This window comes from Sinocyclocheilus grahami, unplaced genomic scaffold (genome assembly GCF_001515645.1).
Source record: "Sinocyclocheilus grahami isolate Dianchi unplaced genomic scaffold, SAMN03320097.WGS_v1.1 scaffold311.1, whole genome shotgun sequence".
NCBI classification, from domain to species: Eukaryota; Metazoa; Chordata; class Actinopteri; order Cypriniformes; family Cyprinidae; genus Sinocyclocheilus; species Sinocyclocheilus grahami.
Genome location: NW_015505490.1, coordinates 315,138 through 338,773, shown reverse-complemented (window position 1 = coordinate 338,773; position 23,636 = coordinate 315,138). Strand labels below are relative to the sequence as shown.

The window sequence follows — 23,636 nt, the reverse complement described above, 5'->3', positions numbered from 1 at the left end:
AATAAATTAAAAGAACATCTATACATCAGTTCATAAATGAAATTGTTTAAATTGGTACTGCCTTGAGCTATTGTTTTGGAATAAATGTAAAGATGCTTAAACACTAACTTGATGAGATGTACTATATTAAAATTATTTAAGTATTCTAGTATATGTAAATATTTTAATCGATTTGTATTAGTATATTTGACATGAAAAGGTTAATTTCATCACACCGGCCACTGGCAGCATTAGTACATCCGGGTGCTTCCAGTGACCTTGGGTTGTTGGTGAGAAAGAATCATGGCGGCTCTTGTCAGGATAAGTTCTGTTTGCTACAGAGGTGTCCGCCGTAAGTTTGAGTGTTTTTCATGCTTTTGTTCTCGGCACCTCATTGTGTATCACAGTTCAGCTTCAAGGTCGTATGTAAAAAATAAAAAAAAAATAATAATAATAATTCTCCGTTTCATGTTAATGGCAGCACGCGTACTCGTAACGTTACTGATAGCTAGCATGCTAACTTAACCCTGTGAAACATTTCTCAACTGTCTCTCTTCTCTTTCTCTAAATTAACCAGTTATTTATATTTATGTAAAACTGTTGGTAAACGTAATAGTGTACACCGTAAGACTGAGACTAGAAGATGACATGAATTTGATCAGTGTATAAAAAGGTCTGTGTTTATATTTATTATGTTGGCTGGTTTTAAATGATTTGTCATTTCTAAGCATTGTATGAACATCATCACTGACCTCATTCGTTACAGATGAACATCAAATTAGTACATATACTTGAACTTTTAATTCTGAATACTTCTGTTTTCTTGTATTGTTTGTTCTTGTCACTTTCCACAGCTCTGTTATTTCGCTCTTCCTCCCTCATCAGACCTTTAGCTGTACAGAAGAAGGATCGTGATTGTCCATACTTGATATCAGCGAAGATACATGCTACTCCATCCAATTATGGTTAGTGATTTACATTGTGTGCTTTTTTTGTAACATTGTAAATCAAGACAGAGCTTTTTGTCTTTTCCTATCATTTTATTATTCTAATATATAGTTGACCGTACTGCCAGCCTCTCAATGGGTCTTAACATTCAGATGTCCAAATCTATTCATGGTTGTTTCATTAGTCAAGTAAATGATAATTGACAGGTGACTACAGTGTGACAGAAGATAAATGCTGAATGTGGAAATTGCTAACCATCTGTCAGTTTATCACTGGTAAAGACAGAGTGGAAACATTGGTCATTTAGAGCTACAGACTCATCTTCAGCTTTTTCTTTCCCTCTGCTGGGGTACTGGATGATTAAATGCATGTAGTAAGTGTTATTAAAGGTGATGGCTGGAGACATATACTGCAGATGTGTTGACGCACATGCTCTTTTATAAAGAACATTTGTTGTGTTACTGTTTTTTTTTTTTTTTAATAGCGGGCTCTGGGTCCAAAGCTGCTTCCCTGCACTGGACAGGAGAGCGGATCCTGAGCATAGCTCTTCTGGGCTTGGCACCCGTTGCGTTCTGTTACCCTGGCCCTGCTGTTGACTACTCTTTAGCAGCAGCACTTACTGTACACGGTCACTGGTAAGAGAATATGTTTTGATTAATGCTTGACATATTCAAAATGAAATTGTCCTTTGCTGTTGATTTTTTTAGTCTTGCTTTTTTTCTGGAATATGTTGAGCTGTTGGGAAAAATTCAGATTAACTATCAGTAAATGTTGCCACAGTCAGTTGTTAATATTCAGTATGTGCCTGTTGTAATTCCATATGAAGTTTCAGCTTTGCAGTTTAGTAATTGACAGGTCAGATTCAATTGATTGTTGTACTATTTCATTAAAAATAGTTTCTGACACAAAATGAAGGTGTCTGCTTTGGTCTGCAAAGCCAAGTCATAGGCGGCTGTAACACCCTTCGTGCAAGGATTTAACCTCCCTGTGGACATATGCACTCAAGGCCATGCTTCTAATATTAGCTGTTAGTTACAGCAGGGTCACATAAGTACATATAGTTTGCATTTTTTTTTAAAAACAAACAAAAAGGTTTCATTTGGGTGTAAATGTGGTAACAGCCTGGCTTTTAAACATGTTTGAGCCTGGATCTAGAAGGTTTTACCATTTAAGTTTGATCAAATACCAGATATGCTTGCAGCATATTTCGAACTTCCTTTTAAACAAATATATTTTTAAAAACTCAAGTATATATTTAAATTTGACAGTATTTGGCCTTTTCTTTTAATGGTTTTAATTTATTATTTAATTGATTATCATTAATAATGATATAGGTACAGATAAAAGTATAGATTTCTGCAATAAGAGGTTATTTTGTATATTGTAAAATATCTTGGACATTACTTTTGACTTTGAATTTAATTGATTATTTTAGTGCTTCTTGTCCTGTTGTACTTTAACACCTTCTTACAGTGTTTGCAGTGATGTAATGATTATTATAGGGACCTGTTCCAACATCTGATTATGTTTGTAGAGCCCTGCACGGGCCTCAAATTTAGGCCCTAGCCCGGCCCAGGTCCAACAGCTCATCAGAATTCTTGGCCCGAGTCCGACCCGAGCCCATCTTTCCCCCTCCAACCCCTTCTCCCAAAACAGCTTATACTACTGTTTCAGCTATTAAAATAGTTCAGTTTTGTATGTAATGTCAAAGTGATTATATTTTGTTTTGTTTATTAAGTTAATTTAGAAAAACGTTTGGATTTCGTAACGTTACTGATAGCTAGCATGCTAACTTAACCCTGTGAAACATTTCTCAACTGTCTCTCTTCTCTTTCTCTAAATTAACCAGTTATTTATATTTATGTAAAACTGTTGGTAAACGTAATAGTGTACACCGTAAGACTGAGACTAGAAGATGACATGAATTTGATCAGTGTATAAAAAGGTCTGTGTTTATATTTATTATGTTGGCTGGTTTTAAATGATTTGTCATTTCTAAGCATTGTATGAACATCATCACTGACCTCATTCGTTACAGATGAACATCAAATTAGTACATATACTTGAACTTTTAATTCTGAATACTTCTGTTTTCTTGTATTGTTTGTTCTTGTCACTTTCCACAGCTCTGTTATTTCGCTCTTCCTCCCTCATCAGACCTTTAGCTGTACAGAAGAAGGATCGTGATTGTCCATACTTGATATCAGCGAAGATACATGCTACTCCATCCAATTATGGTTAGTGATTTACATTGTGTGCTTTTTTTGTAACATTGTAAATCAAGACAGAGCTTTTTGTCTTTTCCTATCATTTTATTATTCTAATATATAGTTGACCGTACTGCCAGCCTCTCAATGGGTCTTAACATTCAGATGTCCAAATCTATTCATGGTTGTTTCATTAGTCAAGTAAATGATAATTGACAGGTGACTACAGTGTGACAGAAGATAAATGCTGAATGTGGAAATTGCTAACCATCTGTCAGTTTATCACTGGTAAAGACAGAGTGGAAACATTGGTCATTTAGAGCTACAGACTCATCTTCAGCTTTTTCTTTCCCTCTGCTGGGGTACTGGATGATTAAATGCATGTAGTAAGTGTTATTAAAGGTGATGGCTGGAGACATATACTGCAGATGTGTTGACGCACATGCTCTTTTATAAAGAACATTTGTTGATGTTACTGTTTTTTTTTTTTTTAATAGCGGGCTCTGGGTCCAAAGCTGCTTCCCTGCACTGGACAGGAGAGCGGATCCTGAGCATAGCTCTTCTGGGCTTGGCACCCGTTGCGTTCTGTTACCCTGGCCCTGCTGTTGACTACTCTTTAGCAGCAGCACTTACTGTACACGGTCACTGGTAAGAGAATATGTTTTGATTAATGCTTGACATATTCAAAATGAAATTGTCCTTTGCTGTTGATTTTTTTAGTCTTGCTTTTTTTCTGGAATATGTTGAGCTGTTGGGAAAAATTCAGATTAACTATCAGTAAATGTTGCCACAGTCAGTTGTTAATATTCAGTATGTGCCTGTTGTAATTCCATATGAAGTTTCAGCTTTGCAGTTTAGTAATTGACAGGTCAGATTCAATTGATTGTTGTACTATTTCATTAAAAATAGTTTCTGACACAAAATGAAGGTGTCTGCTTTGGTCTGCAAAGCCAAGTCATAGGCGGCTGTAACACCCTTCGTGCAAGGATTTAACCTCCCTGTGGACATATGCACTCAAGGCCATGCTTCTAATATTAGCTGTTAGTTACAGCAGGGTCACATAAGTACATATAGTTTGCATTTTTTTTTAAAAACAAACAAAAAGGTTTCATTTGGGTGTAAATGTGGTAACAGCCTGGCTTTTAAACATGTTTGAGCCTGGATCTAGAAGGTTTTACCATTTAAGTTTGATCAAATACCAGATATGCTTGCAGCATATTTCGAACTTCCTTTTAAACAAATATATTTTTAAAAACTCAAGTATATATTTAAATTTGACAGTATTTGGCCTTTTCTTTTAATGGTTTTAATTTATTATTTAATTGATTATCATTAATAATGAAATAGGTACAGATAAAAGTATAGATTTCTGCAATAAGAGGTTATTTTGTATATTGTAAAATATCTTGGACATTACTTTTGACTTTGAATTTAATTGATTATTTTAGTGCTTCTTGTCCTGTTGTACTTTAACACCTTCTTACAGTGTTTGCAGTGATGTAATGATTATTATAGGGACCTGTTCCAACATCTGATTATGTTTGTAGAGCCCTGCACGGGCCTCAAATTTAGGCCCTAGCCCGGCCCAGGTCCAACAGCTCATCAGAATTCTTGGCCCGAGTCCGACCCGAGCCCATCTTTCCCCCTCCAACCCCTTCTCCCAAAACAGCTTATACTACTGTTTCAGCTATTAAAATAGTTCAGTTTTGTATGTAATGTCAAAGTGATTATATTTTGTTTTGTTTATTAAGTTAATTTAGAAAAACGTTTGGATTCGTTAAATGTAAGTTTTTGTTTTTTAAAGTAACGACCAAGCGGCTAGCAGCAGACAGTGAGCTGATAGCCTATGTTTGATCAATTTAGCCTTCTCAAATCATCACGACTTACCTAAGATAAAATCTATAGATATAAAACAGTTCAAGCATATCACAATGTTAGTTTAAATGTTTAACCTATATAAATGGGCGCTATTAGACGCATATCTACTCGTTTGTGTGGAGAGCTAAAGCGCGCTTTACAGGAAATGGAGGCGCCGGCGCGATCACTTGCATTGGAAACAACTTAAAATATGCCGTCATTTTTGCTCATAAAGGTAACAGTAATACATCATTCGGAACTGTAAAGGGTCTACTTTTTATTTGTGTGCACTCACAATATCAACAAAATGTTGTGCTTTTATAAAATAAAGGATACATACAGGATGCGCTTTCTGCAATTACGGCCAGGAGCGTTTCACAATGATGAACCGAAACTCAGCGAATACTTGCCTCAAAAACTTGCTAAATACATCTATAGAAAGCTTTAAATTACTACTTTAAAACAAATCGAAAACAAAAACTCTTTCATTATAAAATCCGTAAAGATGCACTTCTCTTTAAAGGCGCGTCTAATGAGGAGATGGTGAGTCAGGATCGTCATCTTCATCTTCATCTTCATCTTTGCGACACGGACTCAGAAAACACTAATTTATTAATAAATAATTCAAATTTTTCCTTACTATTTTCCCCCGCCACATTCATGGTAATTACTTTTGCTGGGGCTTTGCGGTACGCTTTAGCCTATTGTGTGCATTTGTTTGCTGTTATGTGCAAGGATATGTTTGCAGATTCTACACTGCACATGACCAATTGGCTCACTGTTTGCCGTGGTAATCAAATCAAAACTCTTCCAAAATGCAGCTTTTCCCGAAGCATTGGGAACTTTTAGTAACTCCCCACACTCCAACTTCTCCCTGATGCTCTGCATGGTCAACTGTCACCTGTGTGCTATGCGTGCGTATATGCGTTGCGTATTGCGGCGATGTATAATATTTATAATATAATCAATATAACAATATTTCATACAGCCTGTGTAGGCCTGTCGCAATAATCAATATATCGACTTATCGCGCAATATATGTACATGACCTCAATCATTTTTAGTGACGCAATATATCGCCCATTATATTTACTTAAATTAATGTCACCATGTTTTGTACATTCCACTTGCGCCTGTGTCTTTTGCAGCTTCTACATAACGTGGTGTAGTCATCATGAGGTGCTAGTTCAAATTTTAAAAAAAAGCTTCTACAAACAAAGTTTCATCTGCAGATTTGGTCTTGTTTAGGGATCTGTGCCTTTGTGCATACAGACATCTGACTGCTAAGTAGTGATTGTGTTTTTCAGCAATAGTGTGCAGCCTTAATTTACGAGAGAAAATGAGGTCAGAGAAAAATCTGTAGATGGAAAAATCTCCATACAAGGTCTTTGTGCATTTTTCATTTTTTTTTCTACTTGTTATTTTGCACTTTTCGTTAAATGTTTATTTACTATTTATTCAAGTTTTTTAAGGTATCTAATATTTTGATACTTAATTTCCATGATCTAAATATTCTTAAAAATTAAAAGTTTGTTGTCATTTGGAAGTGTGTAGGCCTTCTTGCCTTTATTATGCTGTTACATTGATTATATATTCAGTGGCATAAAATGGTCTTTAAAATGACAATAATATCGCTTATCGCAATTATTTCTAGGGCAATATATCGCACAACAAAAAGATGTTATCGTGACAGGCCTACCTATGTGTGCTCTGTGCGTATATGGCCATAATAAAAGGAGAGAAGCTGAATGAGCCCGAGTCCGATCTGTAAAAAAACAAAATGACCTGAGCCCGCCCGGCCTGAATGGACTTAGCGTGTCGGGCCCCATCGGGCTTGCAGACCTCTATATGTTTGGCTTCTTGAAAGCCAAAAGTACATGTCTCAGATGGTTACCAAAAATGTTGGAGCTTAAATGTATGAATCGAATATTCAACAGCCCAGATATTTAAATTGTATAGGAGAAAAGAGAGTTGATTAATCAATTAAGGAATAATTCACCCAAAAATGAAAATTTGCTGAAAATTTACTCGCCATCAGATGTCGATGAGTTAGTTTTTTTCCCCCATCAGAACAGATTTGGAGAAGTTTAGCAATACATCACTAGCTCAACAATGAATCCTCTGCAGTGAATGGGTGCCGTCAGAATGGGAGTCCAAACAGCTGATTAAAAACATCACAATAATCCGCATGACTCCAGTCTATCAATTAACATCTCGTGAAGTGAAAAAACTGCTTGTTTGTATTAAACAAATCCGTCATTAAGACATTTTATCTTATTTAATAATTGTCGCTTCTGGCCACAATACGAGTCCATAATCCATAATAAAGCTTCCTCCAGTGAAAAAGTCCATCCCCTATTGTCCTCTCACATCAAAATCCAATGACATTTGTTTAGAACTGTTTTCACTTGTAAACAGTTCTTGGTCTGTGCATGTTTTTCCCCTGATTCAGATGAGACAGCTTTTTCACGAGAGGAAACAATGTTATGAATAGAAGACTTGTATTTTGGCCAGAAGCAACAGTTAAAAATGTCTTATTGATGAATTTATTACAAAAAAATAAACTTTTTACTTCACAAGACATTAATTGATGGACTGGAGTTATGTGGATTATTGTGATGTTTTAATCAGCTGTTTGGACTCTCATTCTGACGGCACCCATTTGCTCCAGAGGATCCATCGGTGAACAAGTGATGTAATGCTACATTTCTCCAAAACTGTTGCTATGAAGACACAAGCTCATCTACACCTTGGCTGGCACAAGAGTGAGTAAACCTTAAGCAAATTTTCACTTTTTACTATTCCTGTAACATGAATATCCATAACAGCCATTATTTAAAAAAAGGGCATTGCATTTTATTGTGTTTTTTTCAGGGGTCTTGGCCAGATTGTGACAGATTACGTTCACGGAGACTTTAAAATCAAGATGGCTAATGCTGGCCTCTTCCTTCTGTCGACCGTCACCTTCGCCGGCCTGTGCTACTTCAACTACCATGACGTGGGGATTTGCAAAGCTGTGGCCCTCTTGTGGAGTAAATGACTGGACTGAGATGAGGGCACTGTGGGATCCGCTTTCGGCATCAGAGTTCCAGTTTATTGTATACAGTTGTGACATTAAATGTAAATTCTATGAATATATAATTTTTGCCAACATTGTGTTGATTTGCAGGTGTTTTTAATTGTTAATGATTTCAGTTTGTTCAGAAGATGCTCAGCTTTTGCTTAAAATGGAAATCTGCATGCCGTCCACTCTCTTGTCTGGCAAATCAGTGTTTCTGATGCAGCTAAAGCAACAAATTATTGTGGCTACAAGATGCTGGTCACTGTATTTGAACTTGAAAAATCATTACACTAATAATACTACATTTTTACAGGAACATGATCAGGTAATAAATGTTTTGGCTATATTTATATTGCATAATGTCTTTTTGTCAGCCAGTATCTGATGTGTTAAAACAATATCTTGACTCAAGTTGGTTGTCATTAGAGCATATGCAGAATTAGCTTTACACAGGTATTTGAAAATGTACCTTCATAGTCCTCCATTAATGACCACATCTGGAGAATTGTCACATTGACAGTGTTTCTGCTTCACACTTTGCATGGCTGTATTTCTGCTCAAGTAAGTAATCGTTCATGAAAGGAAATGTGTAATTGAATGTGCTTTGCACTAAAATCAATGTATCTACATCTTTCATTTTAAATTGCTTAGATGTACTTTAAACAGGTAAAACTGAGCTTGTGTGGGTAATGCAAATAGAATCTAAATGACAAAATGTGTGTTTTGGGTCTAAGGGTTTCTAGAGATATTTTTTCCTGACTGACTTTGATGGAATACATTTTGGACTGAGATTTTGCAAGTCCTGTTATCATGCTCTTATACACTTCTGAAAACGACATCATCGAGTCTGGCCGCACTTGTGTCTGTTTAAAGTGCTATGGAGATTTGTGTAATAAATCTGTATGACTAGATTTCTATGCAGATTGAAGTTTTGGGTACAATTGTGCGCTTAAGAATAAAGGCAGTTTTTTTGGATTATATTGTTTCTTTTGAGTGAACAGAGTTTTCCACTGTACACAACTGTACTGTGTCACAACAGGCGAAGTTCAAAGATTAAATACCTGAATGTGCATTTTACAATTCTCCAGTTTTACCAAATATTGAGTTTCAGTGTCATTTCAAGGGTCTCGGTGGTCCTTAGTAAGTAGCCAAATTTTAAAATTACTCGAGGGAAAAAAATTAATTATGTTCTATAAACTAAACATGTATTCTCTAAAACTAGCTGATAAGGCCTATAGCTAAGGTTATAAAGTTTGAATTAGGATCACAGTATTCAGATTAAACAACAGTTTTGTTTTAATATGCTTTTTATTAACACTAGATGGGAGTCCAAGATTGCTCAAACAATATCATGCAAGAAAATCTAATCTGGTTTGCAGGTGAAGCACATGAGTTTACAACCATAAAAAGACGTAATCTGCAAAGATGTATTTAATGAAACCAAATGTCCAGTGCAAACAGTTATAGATAGAGTGCAGTTCTTGATAATCACTGATGAGCTCACAAGAACATGACACTTCTCACAATGACTGAAAAAATAGTATCTGTAAGTAATCTTTTCAATGCTGCTTGATTATTGTTTGATATTGATCAAATACATTTCAGATATTGGATACTATATAAAGAAAATTATCCATTTTAGAGCAGTATAATTAAGCAGTTTTCAGCAGTCATTACTCCAGTCTTCAGTGTCACACAATCCTTCAGAAATCATACTAATATGCTGCTCAAGAAACACTTATTAAATCAATGTTGAAAACAGTTGTGCTGCTTAATATTTTTGTGGAAGCGGTGATACTTTTTTAGGATTCTTTAATGACTAGAAAGTTCTAAAGAACAGCATTTATTTGAAGTCTTTTTATCTATATATATATCAAAATTTGACATTGTTGTTGCAGCCATGTCAGAGAACTATGTGGTATTCATCGAGCAGCCAATCAAAATAGATCTCTTGAAGATTGTGACAAGCAAAATGCGTGGAAAGGGGATTAATGAGGGTGTATACTGGGACCCCAAACGAAACACAGTTTTCCATGTAATCAATAAACACACAGGAAAGGTAACTACTGCTAATAACTCCACACTGCGTAACAATGTTTTTATGTACATTTATTTCATATAACTCATTTTGAAATGATTCTGCTTCGGTCACAGCTGAGCCTCATCAAATATTACGCAAAGCCATTGTCAACCTTCCATCAGATAAACTGTTATGAAGAAAATGGTTTCCTGATCATGGACATGTGCTGTTCTGATGATGGTCAAGCAATTAACAACTACCTGATTCAGAATCTAAAAAAGTCTGGAAATGCTCTAGATGAGGTAAAACCTTTTTTGAAGTTGTAAATGCAAAAAAGATGATTGGAGTACGTTTTACAAGAAAATACTATTTTAGCCTTTCTACTTAAACATGTCACGTCTAATTGAATGTGTTACTTGGCGATTCTTTGTAAATATTTGTGAAATTATGAGCAATTTCTGAGTGAAAATTCTTTCTATGCAAGATTTCTTTTCACTGTACTTCAGTGTTCAGTGTTTTTTTTTTTTTTTTTGCTAGGTATACAACACAATGTGCAGAGTGTTCCCCCGCCGCTTTGTCCTGCCATTGAACGTGGACAGTCATACACCCTGTGGGCAAAATCTCAACACGTGCTTGAACAGCACTGCAACAGCCATCAAGACAGACAAGAATAAGGTTGGTTTATTTGGATAACTTTTTGTCTAATTTATCTACATGCTTTTATATCATATATTGTAAATGATTGTCCATGTGTATTTATACAGGTGTTTTGCACGCATGAAGATCTCCATGGTGATGATCTCAGTGAATATGGAGGTCTGGAATTCCCACACATCAACTATTCAATGTGCAATTCCCGCCCCTACCTTTACTTCTACGGATGTGGCTTCAGACACCTGGTTGGAGACTCCCTCATTAAAATGGACCTTCAAGGCAAACAAATGAAGGTTAGTTAGAAGTATTAAGTTAATGCATGCTGAAATTGTGTCAGTGACTTTTAATGTTTAGTCATTTGAACTAATATTTCAACTTATGACAGGTGTGGAAACATGCAGGCATGTATCCCTCAGAACCGATCTTTGTCTCATCACCTGGTGCTGTAGAAGAGGATGATGGAGTCATTCTGTCCGTGGTCATCACCCCAAATCAGGTATAACGCGCCATGTTCCTCAGTGGTATCAAATATTGCTTGATAACTTTTATGGATGGACTAATGAACAATTGTCCCTCTAGGACAAGAGCACCTTCCTTCTGGTGCTGGATGCAAAAAGATTTGAAGAATTGGGCCGGGCTGAGGTACCTATCAGCATTCCATATGGATTCCATGGGACTTTCCAAAATAGACACTGAGAGACTCTTTTAAAAAGCCCAAATGTTTAGCAAGATGATCAAGCTGTCTGTGAATAACCTACTTTTCCCTTTCTACTTGTGTTGTTTTCTCCCTTGAATTAATAACTTGTATTATATAATTTCAATAACTTTAAAAATAATGTCTGCTAAAAGAATAAGAATTTATTCAAATAACAAATGCTTGTATATATATGCAGTTGTTCACTACAGATTGTTGCTGTCACCACATATAAAGCTTTATTTCAGCATAAAACCTATTTTTCTCTTATTTTAAAGTATAATTATATAACTTCTAAAGTGTAATATGAACATGTATAATCAACATTTTAACAATATCTTATGAACTAATGCTTGTAGAGCAAATGAGATGCATTATGTGAATCAAACAACACCACTGAAAAGAACTGAACCTATCCTTGTAGTTTGTCAGAAATCAAAGCCAAAGATCGTCTCAGGTGTTCCTTCTTCTCTTTAAGATGAGATTCCAAGCTCCTGGCTTCAGTAAGAATATCCTCCAGTTCTCCGAGCTGTGAAGCGTCCACAGCAGCTCTTTCCCTTAGAAGATAACATGTGAAATTAATGTACGAGTGTAAACCTTATTGATCTATTACTGATGAGACACAGGGGTAGCATGCAAATCCATCCAGTTACCTCAAGACCTCTGAGTACTTGGAAAAGAGGACACTGACCTCTCGGTTAGCCTCTAAAATGTAAAGACATACAGAAAAATGAATGAATGTAACTAAAATAGCTGTCATGATATATTATGCTACACAACCTCACATATGCTAAATAATTAATAAAGGTATTTAATTGAGAGGTATTTTAGAGGTACTTAATTGTCACAGGTCAGAGGTATTTAAGGTATTTAATTTGACACAGAGTTCCTACACATTTTTCAAATCAAAATTCCATACTTTTCCAGACTCAAATTTCCAAACCTCTCAGTAGATTTTCAGACCATATTTAACATAAATGGTTCATTATTTTCAGCTTTATATTTGGTATATAGTACAGTCATCTGTACAAAAAAAAAAATTCAGGGGTTTATTTATTGATTTTCTTGAAGTGACAACATACAGACAGCCCCTAAAAAAAACCAGCACGCACGCACACGAGAAACTTTTTTCTGCCTTCAAGAAACTTTTGACATGCGCATGGGAATTTTTTGTGTGCTTACGCATTACAATTTCTAGTTTTATATAAACTATAAACGATTTCCTTTGTGCGCCACGAGTGTAAACCTTATTGATCTATTACTGATGAGACACAGGGGTAGCATGCAAATCCATCCAGTTACCTCAAGACCTCTGAGTACTTGGAAAAGAGGACACTGACCTCTCGGTTAGCCTCTAAAATGTAAAGACATACAGAAAAATGAATGAATGTAACTAAAATAGCTGTCATGATATATTATGCTACACAACCTCACATATGCTAAATAATTAATAAAGGTATTTAATTGAGAGGTATTTTAGAGGTACTTAATTGTCACAGGTCAGAGGTATTTAAGGTATTTAATTTGACACAGAGTTCCTACACATTTTTCAAATCAAAATTCCATACTTTTCCAGACTCAAATTTCCAAACCTCTCAGTAGATTTTCAGACCATATTTAACATAAATGGTTCATTATTTTCAGCTTTATATTTGGTATATAGTACAGTCATCTGTACAAAAAAAAAATCCAGGGGTTTATTTATTGATTTTCTTGAAGTGACAACATACAGACAGCCCCTAAAAAAAACCAGCACACACGCACACGAGAAACTTTTTTCTGCCTTCAAGAAACTTTTGACATGCACATGGGAATTTTTTGTGTGCTTACGCATTACAATTTCTAGTTTTATATAAACTATAAACGATTTCCTTTGTGAGCCACTGCATCTTATATGAAGAAAATGAGAGCATGGATTCACATGAATTAATAGAGATATATTTGCTCAAACTTTGGCTTTCCTTAGGGTAGTACCTCTAATATCAAGGCCTAATGTCCAATTTAATGCATCCTCTGTGGTGACGGAGAAACAATGACATGAAATGGGCTGATGGCATAATACGGTTGTGTGCATAGTCCTATTTGCCAAGTTCAAGGGTCTATAAAATAAGACTGGTACCGTAAAACAGTGTTTAAAATTTGGCTTTCTTTAGGGCAGTACGTCATATTTCAAGGCCTTACGTCTGCTTTAACACAAACTCTGCGGAGGCCAAATAACCACACCGCAAAATGGGCTGATGGCACAAAGGCTCAGTGTGCATTGTCCTATATGCTAAGTTTAATCGTTTCTCGAGCGCACACGAAAGTCTGTATATTTTTTATTTTTGCAAAGATCCTTATAGAGGCTCTCTAATACGGTGCTAAGAATATTGTAAGAAGAAACCCAAAACTCTTATCCACCTTTTTCTTCAACGCGGAAGTAAGCCTATGGGTGAGACTTCCGGTTCATTAGCCGCTATAGGTAAATAACGAGGAGAATAACAACGTGCAGTAAACGGTAAAACTGTTTGCACTACAAACCAGTGTGTTTATAATTTCAGATAATACATTAAAATAATATAAGACACACCGACTTTCAATATCAAGCAGCAAAACGAACTGCTTTGTTCAGCTAAAAATAGCTGGACGGAGTGGACGCAGATGAGACCGGAAGCCAGACCCATATAATTTACAAATGGCCGCGCCCATTTTTACGACAAGAAAAAGGTGGATAACCTGCATTTTTGCATAATGGAAAAAGTGCACTTTGAATTTGTTCAGTCGTGTTTGACAATCAGCTGCCATGAAAACACTCTTCTTGTATGATACATTTATTTTCATAAAATTGTATATTATAGAAAACTAAATAGTCTGGAAATGCACATATTTTCCATACTCTGCTTTCTTTTTTCCATATTACAAACGGCGTAGGAACCCACAGCATGAAAGAGAAAACCAGGACTTGCCTTCTAACGCTATTTCAAACCCATAAGACATGTCTCCAGCTGCTGATTTGAAATGCTGTGCCTTCATCATTTTTGCTGGCGATGTCTCAGAAAATGGTGCATTTTCAACCTACATGTACATTTGTGAGAAAAAAAAAGTCAGAAATCAGACAATTACTTACGAGAACACAGAAGTTAACAGTGGGCTGTATTGTGTGACTGTAGATTTCTTTCACAAGATTAGTTCAGTTCATGACCTAAAATCCTCACCTCACGTGTTTTCGCTTGAGACCTTTTCATTTCTGTTGCTCTGACCGCCTCTTTAGTGCTCTCCAGACTGCGTTGTGTCATTACTTTCCTGTGTCCGAAGAAGAAAGTGTTTTTAAAGATAATATCCCCACTTTAAAGTCAACAAAGCCGTCTTAAACAACAATCATGTTAGGACAAACAGCTAGGTATTTATTTATTTGTTATTAATTTTTTTTTTTTTAACTTATTTCAGTAACTGAATCTTTTGTCCACGGATCTCACAAGGATGAAGCTTATCGCCACACGTTTGTTACACAAGAGCTGACGCGTTTGACTTTTGAAAAGTACTTACATTAAATCAATATCTCTGACAAAAAGGGTGTTAGTTAATAATAGTTAATAAACTAAAATAAATACCAGAAAATCGGTAGCCTTCGATAAACTCGGTCGCTCGGCCACTGCAGCTCAGTTCAGTTCACCTCTCTGACCAACCGCCGCTTTTCAACCGTCAATAATCGCGCGCTCACAGAAAACGCGCCAATTGTACTGTACTGTACTGCACTGAGGGTATAACTCTAATCTCTCCCTGAGAAAGTAGACACCACTTAAGACTGATTACTCCGATGCAATTTTTAGTGGTAAAATTAGTCCTCTTTAAAAAATATAATGCCTTTACAAATTCTCACCAGCAGATGGGGGCTTTGGACAACTCAAAACAAGGCGATGAGCTCAAGAGGTGATGAAAGATCCTGCAAAATATCATTACAGTATAAGGGTGTTGTGGTTGTATCTTATTTGATTTAAACCTTAAGTGTTGGCCGAAAATGACTTTCTGACCCCTTATATCTGAATGAAAATCCATTTTCAATAACGCAATAATGATGTTTTGAGCTTATAGCAATTAGTTTGTTTTTAATAATAATAAAAACAACTGTTTAATAAAAGTCTAAATGTAACCCATATTTGAAGAACTAAGTATGGCCTTTCACCTTTGGCCTTTCAGCATGTTATGTATAGCTTTAAATCGTTTTTCAGTTTTGATCCAAATATATTTTACTACAACAAAAACATCCTGTGTTATTTATACATGTAGATCCTTTTTCTAGACTACCAATTTGTTGTAAAATATTAGTGCTGTCAAATGGTTAATCGCGTCCAAAAGTTTTTGTTTGCATAATATATGTGCGTGTACTATGTATAGGCTATTTATTATGTATATATAAATACACAAACATACATGTATATATTTTTAAAATATTTGCATGTATATATTTATATTCATATATAATTTAGATTATATATAAATATAAATATTTTATATATAAACAAAACATATTTTTTCTTAAATGTATACCTGCATGTGTGTGTGTGTGTATTTATATATACATAATAAATATACACACAGTACACATTATGTAAACAAAACTTTTATTTTGGCTGTATTAATCATGATTAATCGTTTGACAGCACTAATCTATACATACATATATATATATATATATATAATTGAAATCAAGTTTGGTGAAGTTGGCCATTTATTTTCCCTTCAAAAAGCAATTAAGAATTATTATTATGATTACTATAATAATTAATTTATACGTTTACCAAGTCAACTTCATTTGCCAGAGATTTAGGGATGCTGCTGATGTAAAACGTTCTTTCTGTGAAACCTTTCCCTGAAACATCTCTTATTTTGGTCTTGCCAATCTACAGTTTATAGTGAAACAAAACAAAACATCATGTGCCATCATGTGCCATCTGTATCCATGGTAATGTGTGTGAATGCGGTTGACCGCTAGAGGCGCCCTGTCGCACATCACATTCAACATACACAAACATGGCGTCAGGGCAGACACGCAAGATGCTGGCGCTCACTCGCTGTGCCATATATCTGTTATTATTACTCGTTCCTGGAGCGATCTCCTCCACGCTGCGACTTCACCATGACCAGAGATTCATGCCACCACAGGACAGGGGTTTCTCCCTAGTGCGTGCACACCTGGAGCATGCAGAGAGTCGCGTCGTGCGTCTGGAGAGAGAAGTCAGGGAGGCTTCATCATCCGCGCACCAGCATCGCGTTCGGCGGAATGCTGCTGGATCACCCGTGCCAAAGGTTTATGGAAGGGTAAGCGAGGTTTACATTCATTAGGTGTGATTGCATAGATAACAAGGGCAAAAACATCCTCACGATTTTGCATAACCTCATAAATATTAAATCCAGTATTCCCAATAGTTGTGTATCATTCACCTTTGGTTTGCACGCAGTCACCTAGAAGTGTAATTGACCTGTTTGTCCGGTGAAAGGTTCTCGCACTCCCCTTCATCTTGCAAAATATTGCTTCTCCGTTGAGGGTAAATAATTATAAATAATATATATAGACATTTTTACAGCACTGACTTGAGTGAATCTGTCATGGGAAGGTTTCATCATTACCCACCGAATAAACAGTATCACCTTTCTCTCGTACCTGATATGACAATAAAGATATTTGATACCAAAACAAATATTTCTCTCTCTCTCTTCTCTTTCTCTCTCTTTTCATTATCTCTCTCTCTCTCGCTCTCTCTTTCCCTCACTCTCTCTCTTCTCTTTCTTTCTTTCTCTCACTCTTTTCTTTCTCTCTCTTTTCATTATCTCTCTCTCTCTCGCTCTCTCTTTCCCTCACTCTCTCTCTTCTCTTTCTTTCTTTCTCTCACTCTTTTCTTTCTCTCTCTTTTCATTATCTCTCTCTCTCGCTCTCTCTTTCCCTCACTCTCTCTCTTCTCTTTCTTTCTTTCTCTCACTCTTTTCTTTCTCTCTCTTTTCATTATCTCTCTCTCTCTCTCTCTATATATATGAAGTATTATTGATTGAGACATTACGTAGCCTATTATTTTGAATTCTCTCTCTCGCTCTCTCTTTCCCTCACTCTCTCTCTTCTCTTTCTTTCTTTCTCTCACTCTTTTCTTTCTCTCTCTTTTCATTATCTCTCTCTCTCGCTCTCTCTTTCCCTCACTCTCTCTCTTCTCTTTCTTTCTTTCTCTCCCTCTTTTCTTTCTCTCTCTTTTCATTATCTCTCTCTCTCTCTCTCTCTCTCTATATATATATGAAGTATTATTGATTGAGACATTACGTAGCCTATTATTTTGAATCAGTTTTAATTTATTGTAAGTTTTATTATTAAGCATTAGGTCTGTGGAATATATCGAAATATCGCAAATGTACATATCGCAATATGCATATCGCTACAGCTTGCAATATTTGGGGCCATGAACAAAAGAGAAAATCACTCACTGCTCTTACCTAAATAACTTTTGTAGCTTAAATAAGAATCAGTGCATATTGAATTCAAAGAGTAAATACTAAGCAGTGTTTTATTTTTCCTTTTTATTATTCAGTTCCTAAACTCATGTTAAAATGATTACACTAATGTTAAAATGACATTTTTATGTAATGCTTGAGTAAAACACTACTGTTCACTTTCAGAAGTTGTTGTAGGGGTGCTTTCTTATTAGAATCAGAATCGGAATGAGCTTTATTCACCACTTAAGTGTGCGCAAACACAAGGAATTTGTTGTGGTTTTACAGGAACTCTTGGCACATACATGCATACAAATAACCATATATATATGACACAAGATAGTTATAGAAGTTCACAGAACTGACTCAGCAACAGCTGAGTAAAACTGTTTCATCTGAGCATGTGGCACTTTAAGCATTATCGTATCGCATATCGAATATCACATTATTTAATGAGATATCGCATATCGTATTTTTCTTCAATATCGCACAGCCCTATTAAGCATACATTACCATTCCTGTCTGTGTAGTGATGCCTTATGGAATGTTTCTTCTAGAATAAGAAAAAGCATTCATTCAGTGGGCATCTATCTTTCTCTCTCTTTTCATTATCTCTCTCTCTCTCGCTCTCTCTTTCCCTCACTCTCTCTCTTCTCTTTCTTTCTTTCTCTCACTCTTTTCTTTCTCTCTCTTTTCATTATCTCTCTCTCTCTCTCTCTCTCTCTATATATATGAAGTATTATTGATTGAGACATTACGTAGCCTATTATTTTGAATTAGTTTTAATTTATTGTAAGTTTTATTATTAAGCATTAGGTCTGTGGAATATATCGAAATATCGCAAATGTACATATCGCAATATGCATATCGCTACAGCTTGCAATATTTGGGGCCATGAACAAAAGACAAAGAGAAAATCACTCACTGCTCTTACCTAAATAACTTTTGTAGCTTAAATAAGAATCAGTGCATATTGAATTCAAAGAGTAAATACTAAGCAGTGTTTTATTTTTCCTTTTTATTATTCAGTTCCTAAACTCATGTTAAAATGATTACACTAATGTTAAAATGACATTTTTATGTAATGCTTGAGTAAAACACTACTGTTCACTTTCAGAAGTTGTTGTAGGGGTGCTTTCTTATTAGAATCAGAAGCGGAATGAGCTTTATTCACCACTTAAGTGTGCGCAAACACAAGGAATTTGTTGTGGTTTTACAGGAACTCTTGGCAAATACATGCATACAAATAACCATATATATATGACACAAGATAGTTATAGAAGTTCACAGAACTGACTCAGCAACAGCTGAGTAAAACTGTTTCATCTGAGCATGTGGCACTTTAAGCATTATCGTATCGCATATCGAATATCACATTATTTAATGAGATATCGCATATCGTATTTTTCTTCAATATCGCACAGCCCTATTAAGCATACATTACCATTCCTGTCTGTGTAGTGATGCCTTATGGAATGTTTCTTCTAGAATAAGAAAAAGCATTCATTCAGTGGGCATCTAATAATTATTGAAAGGTATTTTATGTAATTAAATATTCTGTAATATGGGGAGACCATGGCTAGTTGTCTTGCTTTATGCTCCAGTAAAAAAACAAAACAACATTGCTCTTTTAACATATGTTGTCATGCCATGTGGGGTAAGTTGTCACAATGTAACCTGCCTCTAAACAGCTTGTTGTGGTTTTTGGCAACATTTAGATGGTGAAACAATTTTGAAACCCCAAATAAATAGGTAAAATGTAAAAATATCCTAACAAATATTTTATATGTATATATATATATATATATATATATATAAATAATTTTGATTGTTTTTATACTGAAGGGTTTATGCTTAATGTCAGTCTCTTGGGAATTAGAAATGGACTCGGCTCATCTGGGTTCCTATTAAATGTATGACAGTGTTTCTTTGTTTGTTTACCGTCAGCAAGCGGCTTTGTTACGCAAGCAACAAACCAGAGAGGCATAACTGGTTGCACAGTCTTGCTGGGAAATTTCCCAGCTAAACCTTTACCCCGCAAGTGTTTTGCTTCGAGATGTTTGTTAAGTCAGGTATGCAACAGTTGTGCTTTAGACATCTTGAAGGAGTCAAACCACTGAATTTTGACTGAAAAACAATCATTGTGCTATGTCCACAGACACAAGATTGTGGTTGGCAGTGTAAATACAGGTATTGTGTTTTTTGCAAGAGCTGGCTGACCTCACATGGGCTCAAACACACTCATCTAATGCAGCAGGTGATGTTATGCTTCAAGGTGTGATTTGTTGTGACTCGTTTGTGGCAATACAATCTAAAGTAGAGGCAGATGGTATGACTCTTGATTTGTTGAAGATGATCACTGTGAAACTAAAAGCATTTGAAAAATGAATCGAACAGAAGTGCATTTTAGTTATTTGGATCATACGTACTTGTAAATATATCTGAGCGGTGACTTGCAGTATTTTTGAAAATATTAATCAGTTTTATTTTCTAGTGATGTACAAAAGAAACTTTCTCAAACTGTCAAAAAATTATAAGGAAGGTATTATACCATCATATAATTCTTCTGTAATGCATATGCAGTTGCAGCAGTGGGCGGCCACTAAGATTAGACTTTTCACCCTGTAGAGTGTACAGGAAATCCTCTATGAAGTGTTATTAGTGTCCTGGATGGAGTCCATTGCAGTTGCTATGAGGTAAATTACCCCCTCAGATGATCCAATTAAGATCTCCCATCTGCCCACCCCCCCCACCCCCCTCTCCTTCCCTCTTTCAGACCTTTTGGTTTATGTGTTGTTTTTGGCACATACGGGAAGCAGTGTTAGGTACAATGTAATCAATCCACTCTTTTTGTCTATTGTGATCAAGTAACCTAGAAAAAAACCTCAGCACTGTCAGGACAAGGATATACACCGTTTTAAAGGGTCTTTTTGTTGTTTTTGCAGATTTGTTGGGACACACAATTACTCCTCAAGTTTGGAGAATTGTGAGTCATTATCATAAATATTCAGTTCAGCGCCAGACCCCCAAGAGCAGCACTTGAAGGCAAATGCCTTGGCGGACTTTGTAGCTATGAGTGTTTTTACTGAGAGAAAAAAATTAAACCAAACAATCCCATCTATTTTTTTTTGTTTCAATTTGACACATTTGCTTATTCATTTATTGCTTTTGGAGAGACCCGGCAGCTCTGATGAAGCAATAATTCATTCTTAGAAGAATGTTATAGGCTACATTCAAAACAATTTTTCTAGTAAATTTAATTCATTTCATGGACCTTGGATCTTGAACCCTTCTTTTCCCTCATATATTAAACTATGTTAAGTAGACTTCTGGCAAACAAATGCACTTTTGTTCTAGTATGTAAAGTATGTAATGCAGAATCATTACCATAAAGTAATAGCCGGAATCTAAATGAGTTGCCTTGACATTGCCTCACCTATCACAAGAAAAGCATGGACTTACTTCACGAGTCATGTGAAGTCAGTTTTTAATCTCATTTGGTAATTACTGTCATTCTTTCTCATTTAGTTTCTTTTTGTCCTTGTAGTACTTGAAAAATTGGGTGTTTAGTTAAGACCAAATCATAATTTTGGGCAGACTTTGTAACAGGTTACTTATTTTTGTATGTATGCCACTTACTGCAAAAGAAATTTGCATTTAATTCCCTTTTAGTTTTTCAGAAAATTATAGACTTATCCTGTTCAAACATGATATTTAAGCAGCCTTACTTGCAGACTATTTTAGTTTAGTTTTCTGTGATAAGAAAGTTTAAATGCCTGGGGAAGGAAAATGGAGGGTGGTGCAGATGTTTATAATCATTCCATGGAGTATTACTGGAACTTGTCTGAACAGCCTGCCGGTTTTGTTTAGGCTTTTCTGAAGTTCCCCTCTTGCATTAAGCTCAAGGTGAAACCAAATCAACACAGATGACTCATATAATCTTTATCGTTCCCCTAAGACACAATTTAAAACAAACATCAAGAAAATTATAGATGAACTCCATATTAATCTGGTCAACAGTTATTGGTTTAAGATGATTTAATAATGCTTTATGTGAATATCAAAAGAGAATGATCATTTCCTTTTTAGTATATTTACTATGTGCTAATGGATATTTCAAGTATGTTCATTACATGGTAGCATAACACATCCCTGTAATGGTCCTATATAGTACTTATCCGTACAGCAATAATAAAACAGGCTTTTAACTGTACTTTAAGCCTTTAACGGCATAATGACTCCTCGGTTTTCCTTTGGTTTCGGCCACAGTGATATTAAATGTGTGGTTCACCCGTATTTTTTTTTTCTTAGAGAGGCTCGTATGGTTGGTTGCCAGAAGGGAACGGGTAGGCAAATTGTTGAACTGTTGGCCCAAATGTTAGTGCTGCAGAGATGATGTCATGGTTTCAAGCCGTGCGATGCTTGCAGCGATGGGCGAAGGTGCTCTAGTGCTCGCTCTCTCTTGTTCTTCCTTCTGTTTACCTGCTGAATAATACATAAGAAACAGAAAAAATTTAATTATTTTATTTTCACTGTCTCTCAGACTTTATTGCGCTTTCAACAAGACAAGCGATAATGAACGTGAAGTTATTTGCTCTTGAATTACCGTCGATGCTTTCAGGATATTACGGTGTCAGTATAAATGAGGGCCCTGTTAGATTAGCAGAAAGTCCATTTCCAGGATAACCAGAAATTGCAGACAAGCCTTTAACTCTCTTTGAATAAGCAGACCCAAGAGTTTGCCGGGCTGAGACGGATCGGGTTGCAACCATTTGCTCTTTCAAGGTGTATGTTGGCAAGGTGATGGGAAAAGCTCTTCTACACATCCTGATGAGATGGCGGGGAACTGTTTTTACAGATTAATCAGCTGTTAAACCAGTCAACCATAAATCAGTTGATGTACCATTTGAAGTACATATTGACATTTTTCTCCATGCAAATTCAGTTGAAAGTTCATTGGTTTGTTCAAATTACTTTTCAGTGAGCTGTCCAGTGGCATTTTTAACTCGATTAACACAAAACCCCCCGAAAACTAAATTCAGCGAAAGATAATGACTTTAGCAAATGGATTAAAGGGGTCATATGATGCGATTAAAATTTTTCCTTTCTCTTTAGAGTGTTACAAGCTCTTGGTGCATAAAGAAGATCTGTAAAGTTGCAAAGACTCAAGACTCAAATCCAAAGAGATATTCTTTATAAAAGTTAAGAGTCAGCCACGCCTACCTAAATTGGCTCGTTCTAACACGCCCCCACATGTCTACGTCGCTCTGTGGGAAGATTTGCATAACGCCGCCCAAATGTTCACGCAAAGAAAGAAGGCGTAACTTTTATTCTCGCTGTAGTTTTGTTGCTGCCGCCGCAATGTCGTAAAGACGCTGTGTGCTTCGTTGTGAAAGCGAAACGACTTTGTTTGGTCTTCCAAAAGAGGACGATATCTGCTTCGTCATGCCTGGAGCTGATCCGTGCTGGTTGCTGAGGAAATACTACAGCTTTGCGCTGTGGATCGCCGAATCGGTTTTCACCGTGGAGGAAGCGGAGTCCAGCCCGGGGTCGTCATATGTCCTTCCGGACGCTCCTTCGTCAAAATCGCCGGCCGCGCCGTTCTCAAGCCCGCCGCCTCTGCTCACTCTACCCCTCCCGCCGTTCCTCACACTAGCCCCCGGCCTCTGCTCACTCTAGCCCCTGGTCTCTGCTCACTGTAGGCCGCGGTGTGTGATGCTGTTTCGTTGTGAAAGCGAAACTACTTTGTTTGGCCTTCCAAAA

The 23,636-nt window shown here is 36.2% G+C and overlaps 3 protein-coding genes across 3 annotated transcripts in view; all 3 read left to right on the top strand.

Annotated features, from left to right (window-relative positions):
* The first annotated feature begins 232 nt into the window (after positions 1-232).
* On the top strand, positions 233-9,080 carry LOC107601715 (succinate dehydrogenase [ubiquinone] cytochrome b small subunit B, mitochondrial-like). Its single transcript, XM_016293978.1, has 4 exons — positions 233-331; positions 834-944; positions 1,412-1,562; positions 7,866-9,080. The coding sequence occupies exons 1-4, from the start codon at positions 283-285 to the stop codon at positions 8,029-8,031; spliced, it is 477 nt and encodes a 158-aa protein (XP_016149464.1). The 5' UTR covers positions 233-282; the 3' UTR covers positions 8,032-9,080.
* Positions 9,081-9,952: 872 nt separating this feature from the next.
* On the top strand, positions 9,953-11,640 carry LOC107601714 (beta,beta-carotene 9',10'-oxygenase-like). The gene is made up of 6 exons (XM_016293977.1): positions 9,953-10,111; positions 10,207-10,374; positions 10,610-10,747; positions 10,837-11,019; positions 11,112-11,222; positions 11,306-11,640. Exons 1-6 carry the CDS (start codon positions 9,953-9,955, stop codon positions 11,420-11,422), a joined length of 876 nt encoding a protein of 291 aa, XP_016149463.1. The 3' UTR covers positions 11,423-11,640.
* A 4,786-nt stretch (positions 11,641-16,426) lies between these two features.
* LOC107601679 (sortilin-related receptor-like) overlaps positions 16,427-23,636 on the top strand; it is a 79,665-nt gene continuing 72,455 nt past the window's right edge. Inside the window, exon 1 of the mRNA XM_016293938.1 lies at positions 16,427-16,718. Within this exon, the coding sequence (XP_016149424.1) occupies positions 16,431-16,718 (288 nt within the window). The 5' untranslated portion in view covers positions 16,427-16,430. The remainder of the gene's footprint in view (positions 16,719-23,636) is intronic.

What these genes read in the sequence shown, in the direction of transcription:
- LOC107601715 (XM_016293978.1), top strand. Translation starts at nt 283, where the DNA reads ATGGCGGCTCTTGTCAGGATAAGTTCTGTTTGCTACAGAGGTGTCCGC. An exon ending in TGCTACTCCATCCAATTATG is followed by an intron (nt 945 to 1,411) that starts GTTAGTGATTTA and finishes TTTTTTTAATAG; the next exon opens with CGGGCTCTGGGTCCAAAGCT. An exon ending in CTTACTGTACACGGTCACTG is followed by an intron (nt 1,563 to 7,865) that starts GTAAGAGAATAT and finishes TGTTTTTTTCAG; the next exon opens with GGGTCTTGGCCAGATTGTGA.
- LOC107601714 (XM_016293977.1), top strand. Translation starts at nt 9,953, where the DNA reads ATGTCAGAGAACTATGTGGTATTCATCGAGCAGCCAATCAAAATAGAT. An exon ending in TCAAGACAGACAAGAATAAG is followed by an intron (nt 10,748 to 10,836) that starts GTTGGTTTATTT and finishes GTATTTATACAG; the next exon opens with GTGTTTTGCACGCATGAAGA. An exon ending in TGGTCATCACCCCAAATCAG is followed by an intron (nt 11,223 to 11,305) that starts GTATAACGCGCC and finishes TTGTCCCTCTAG; the next exon opens with GACAAGAGCACCTTCCTTCT.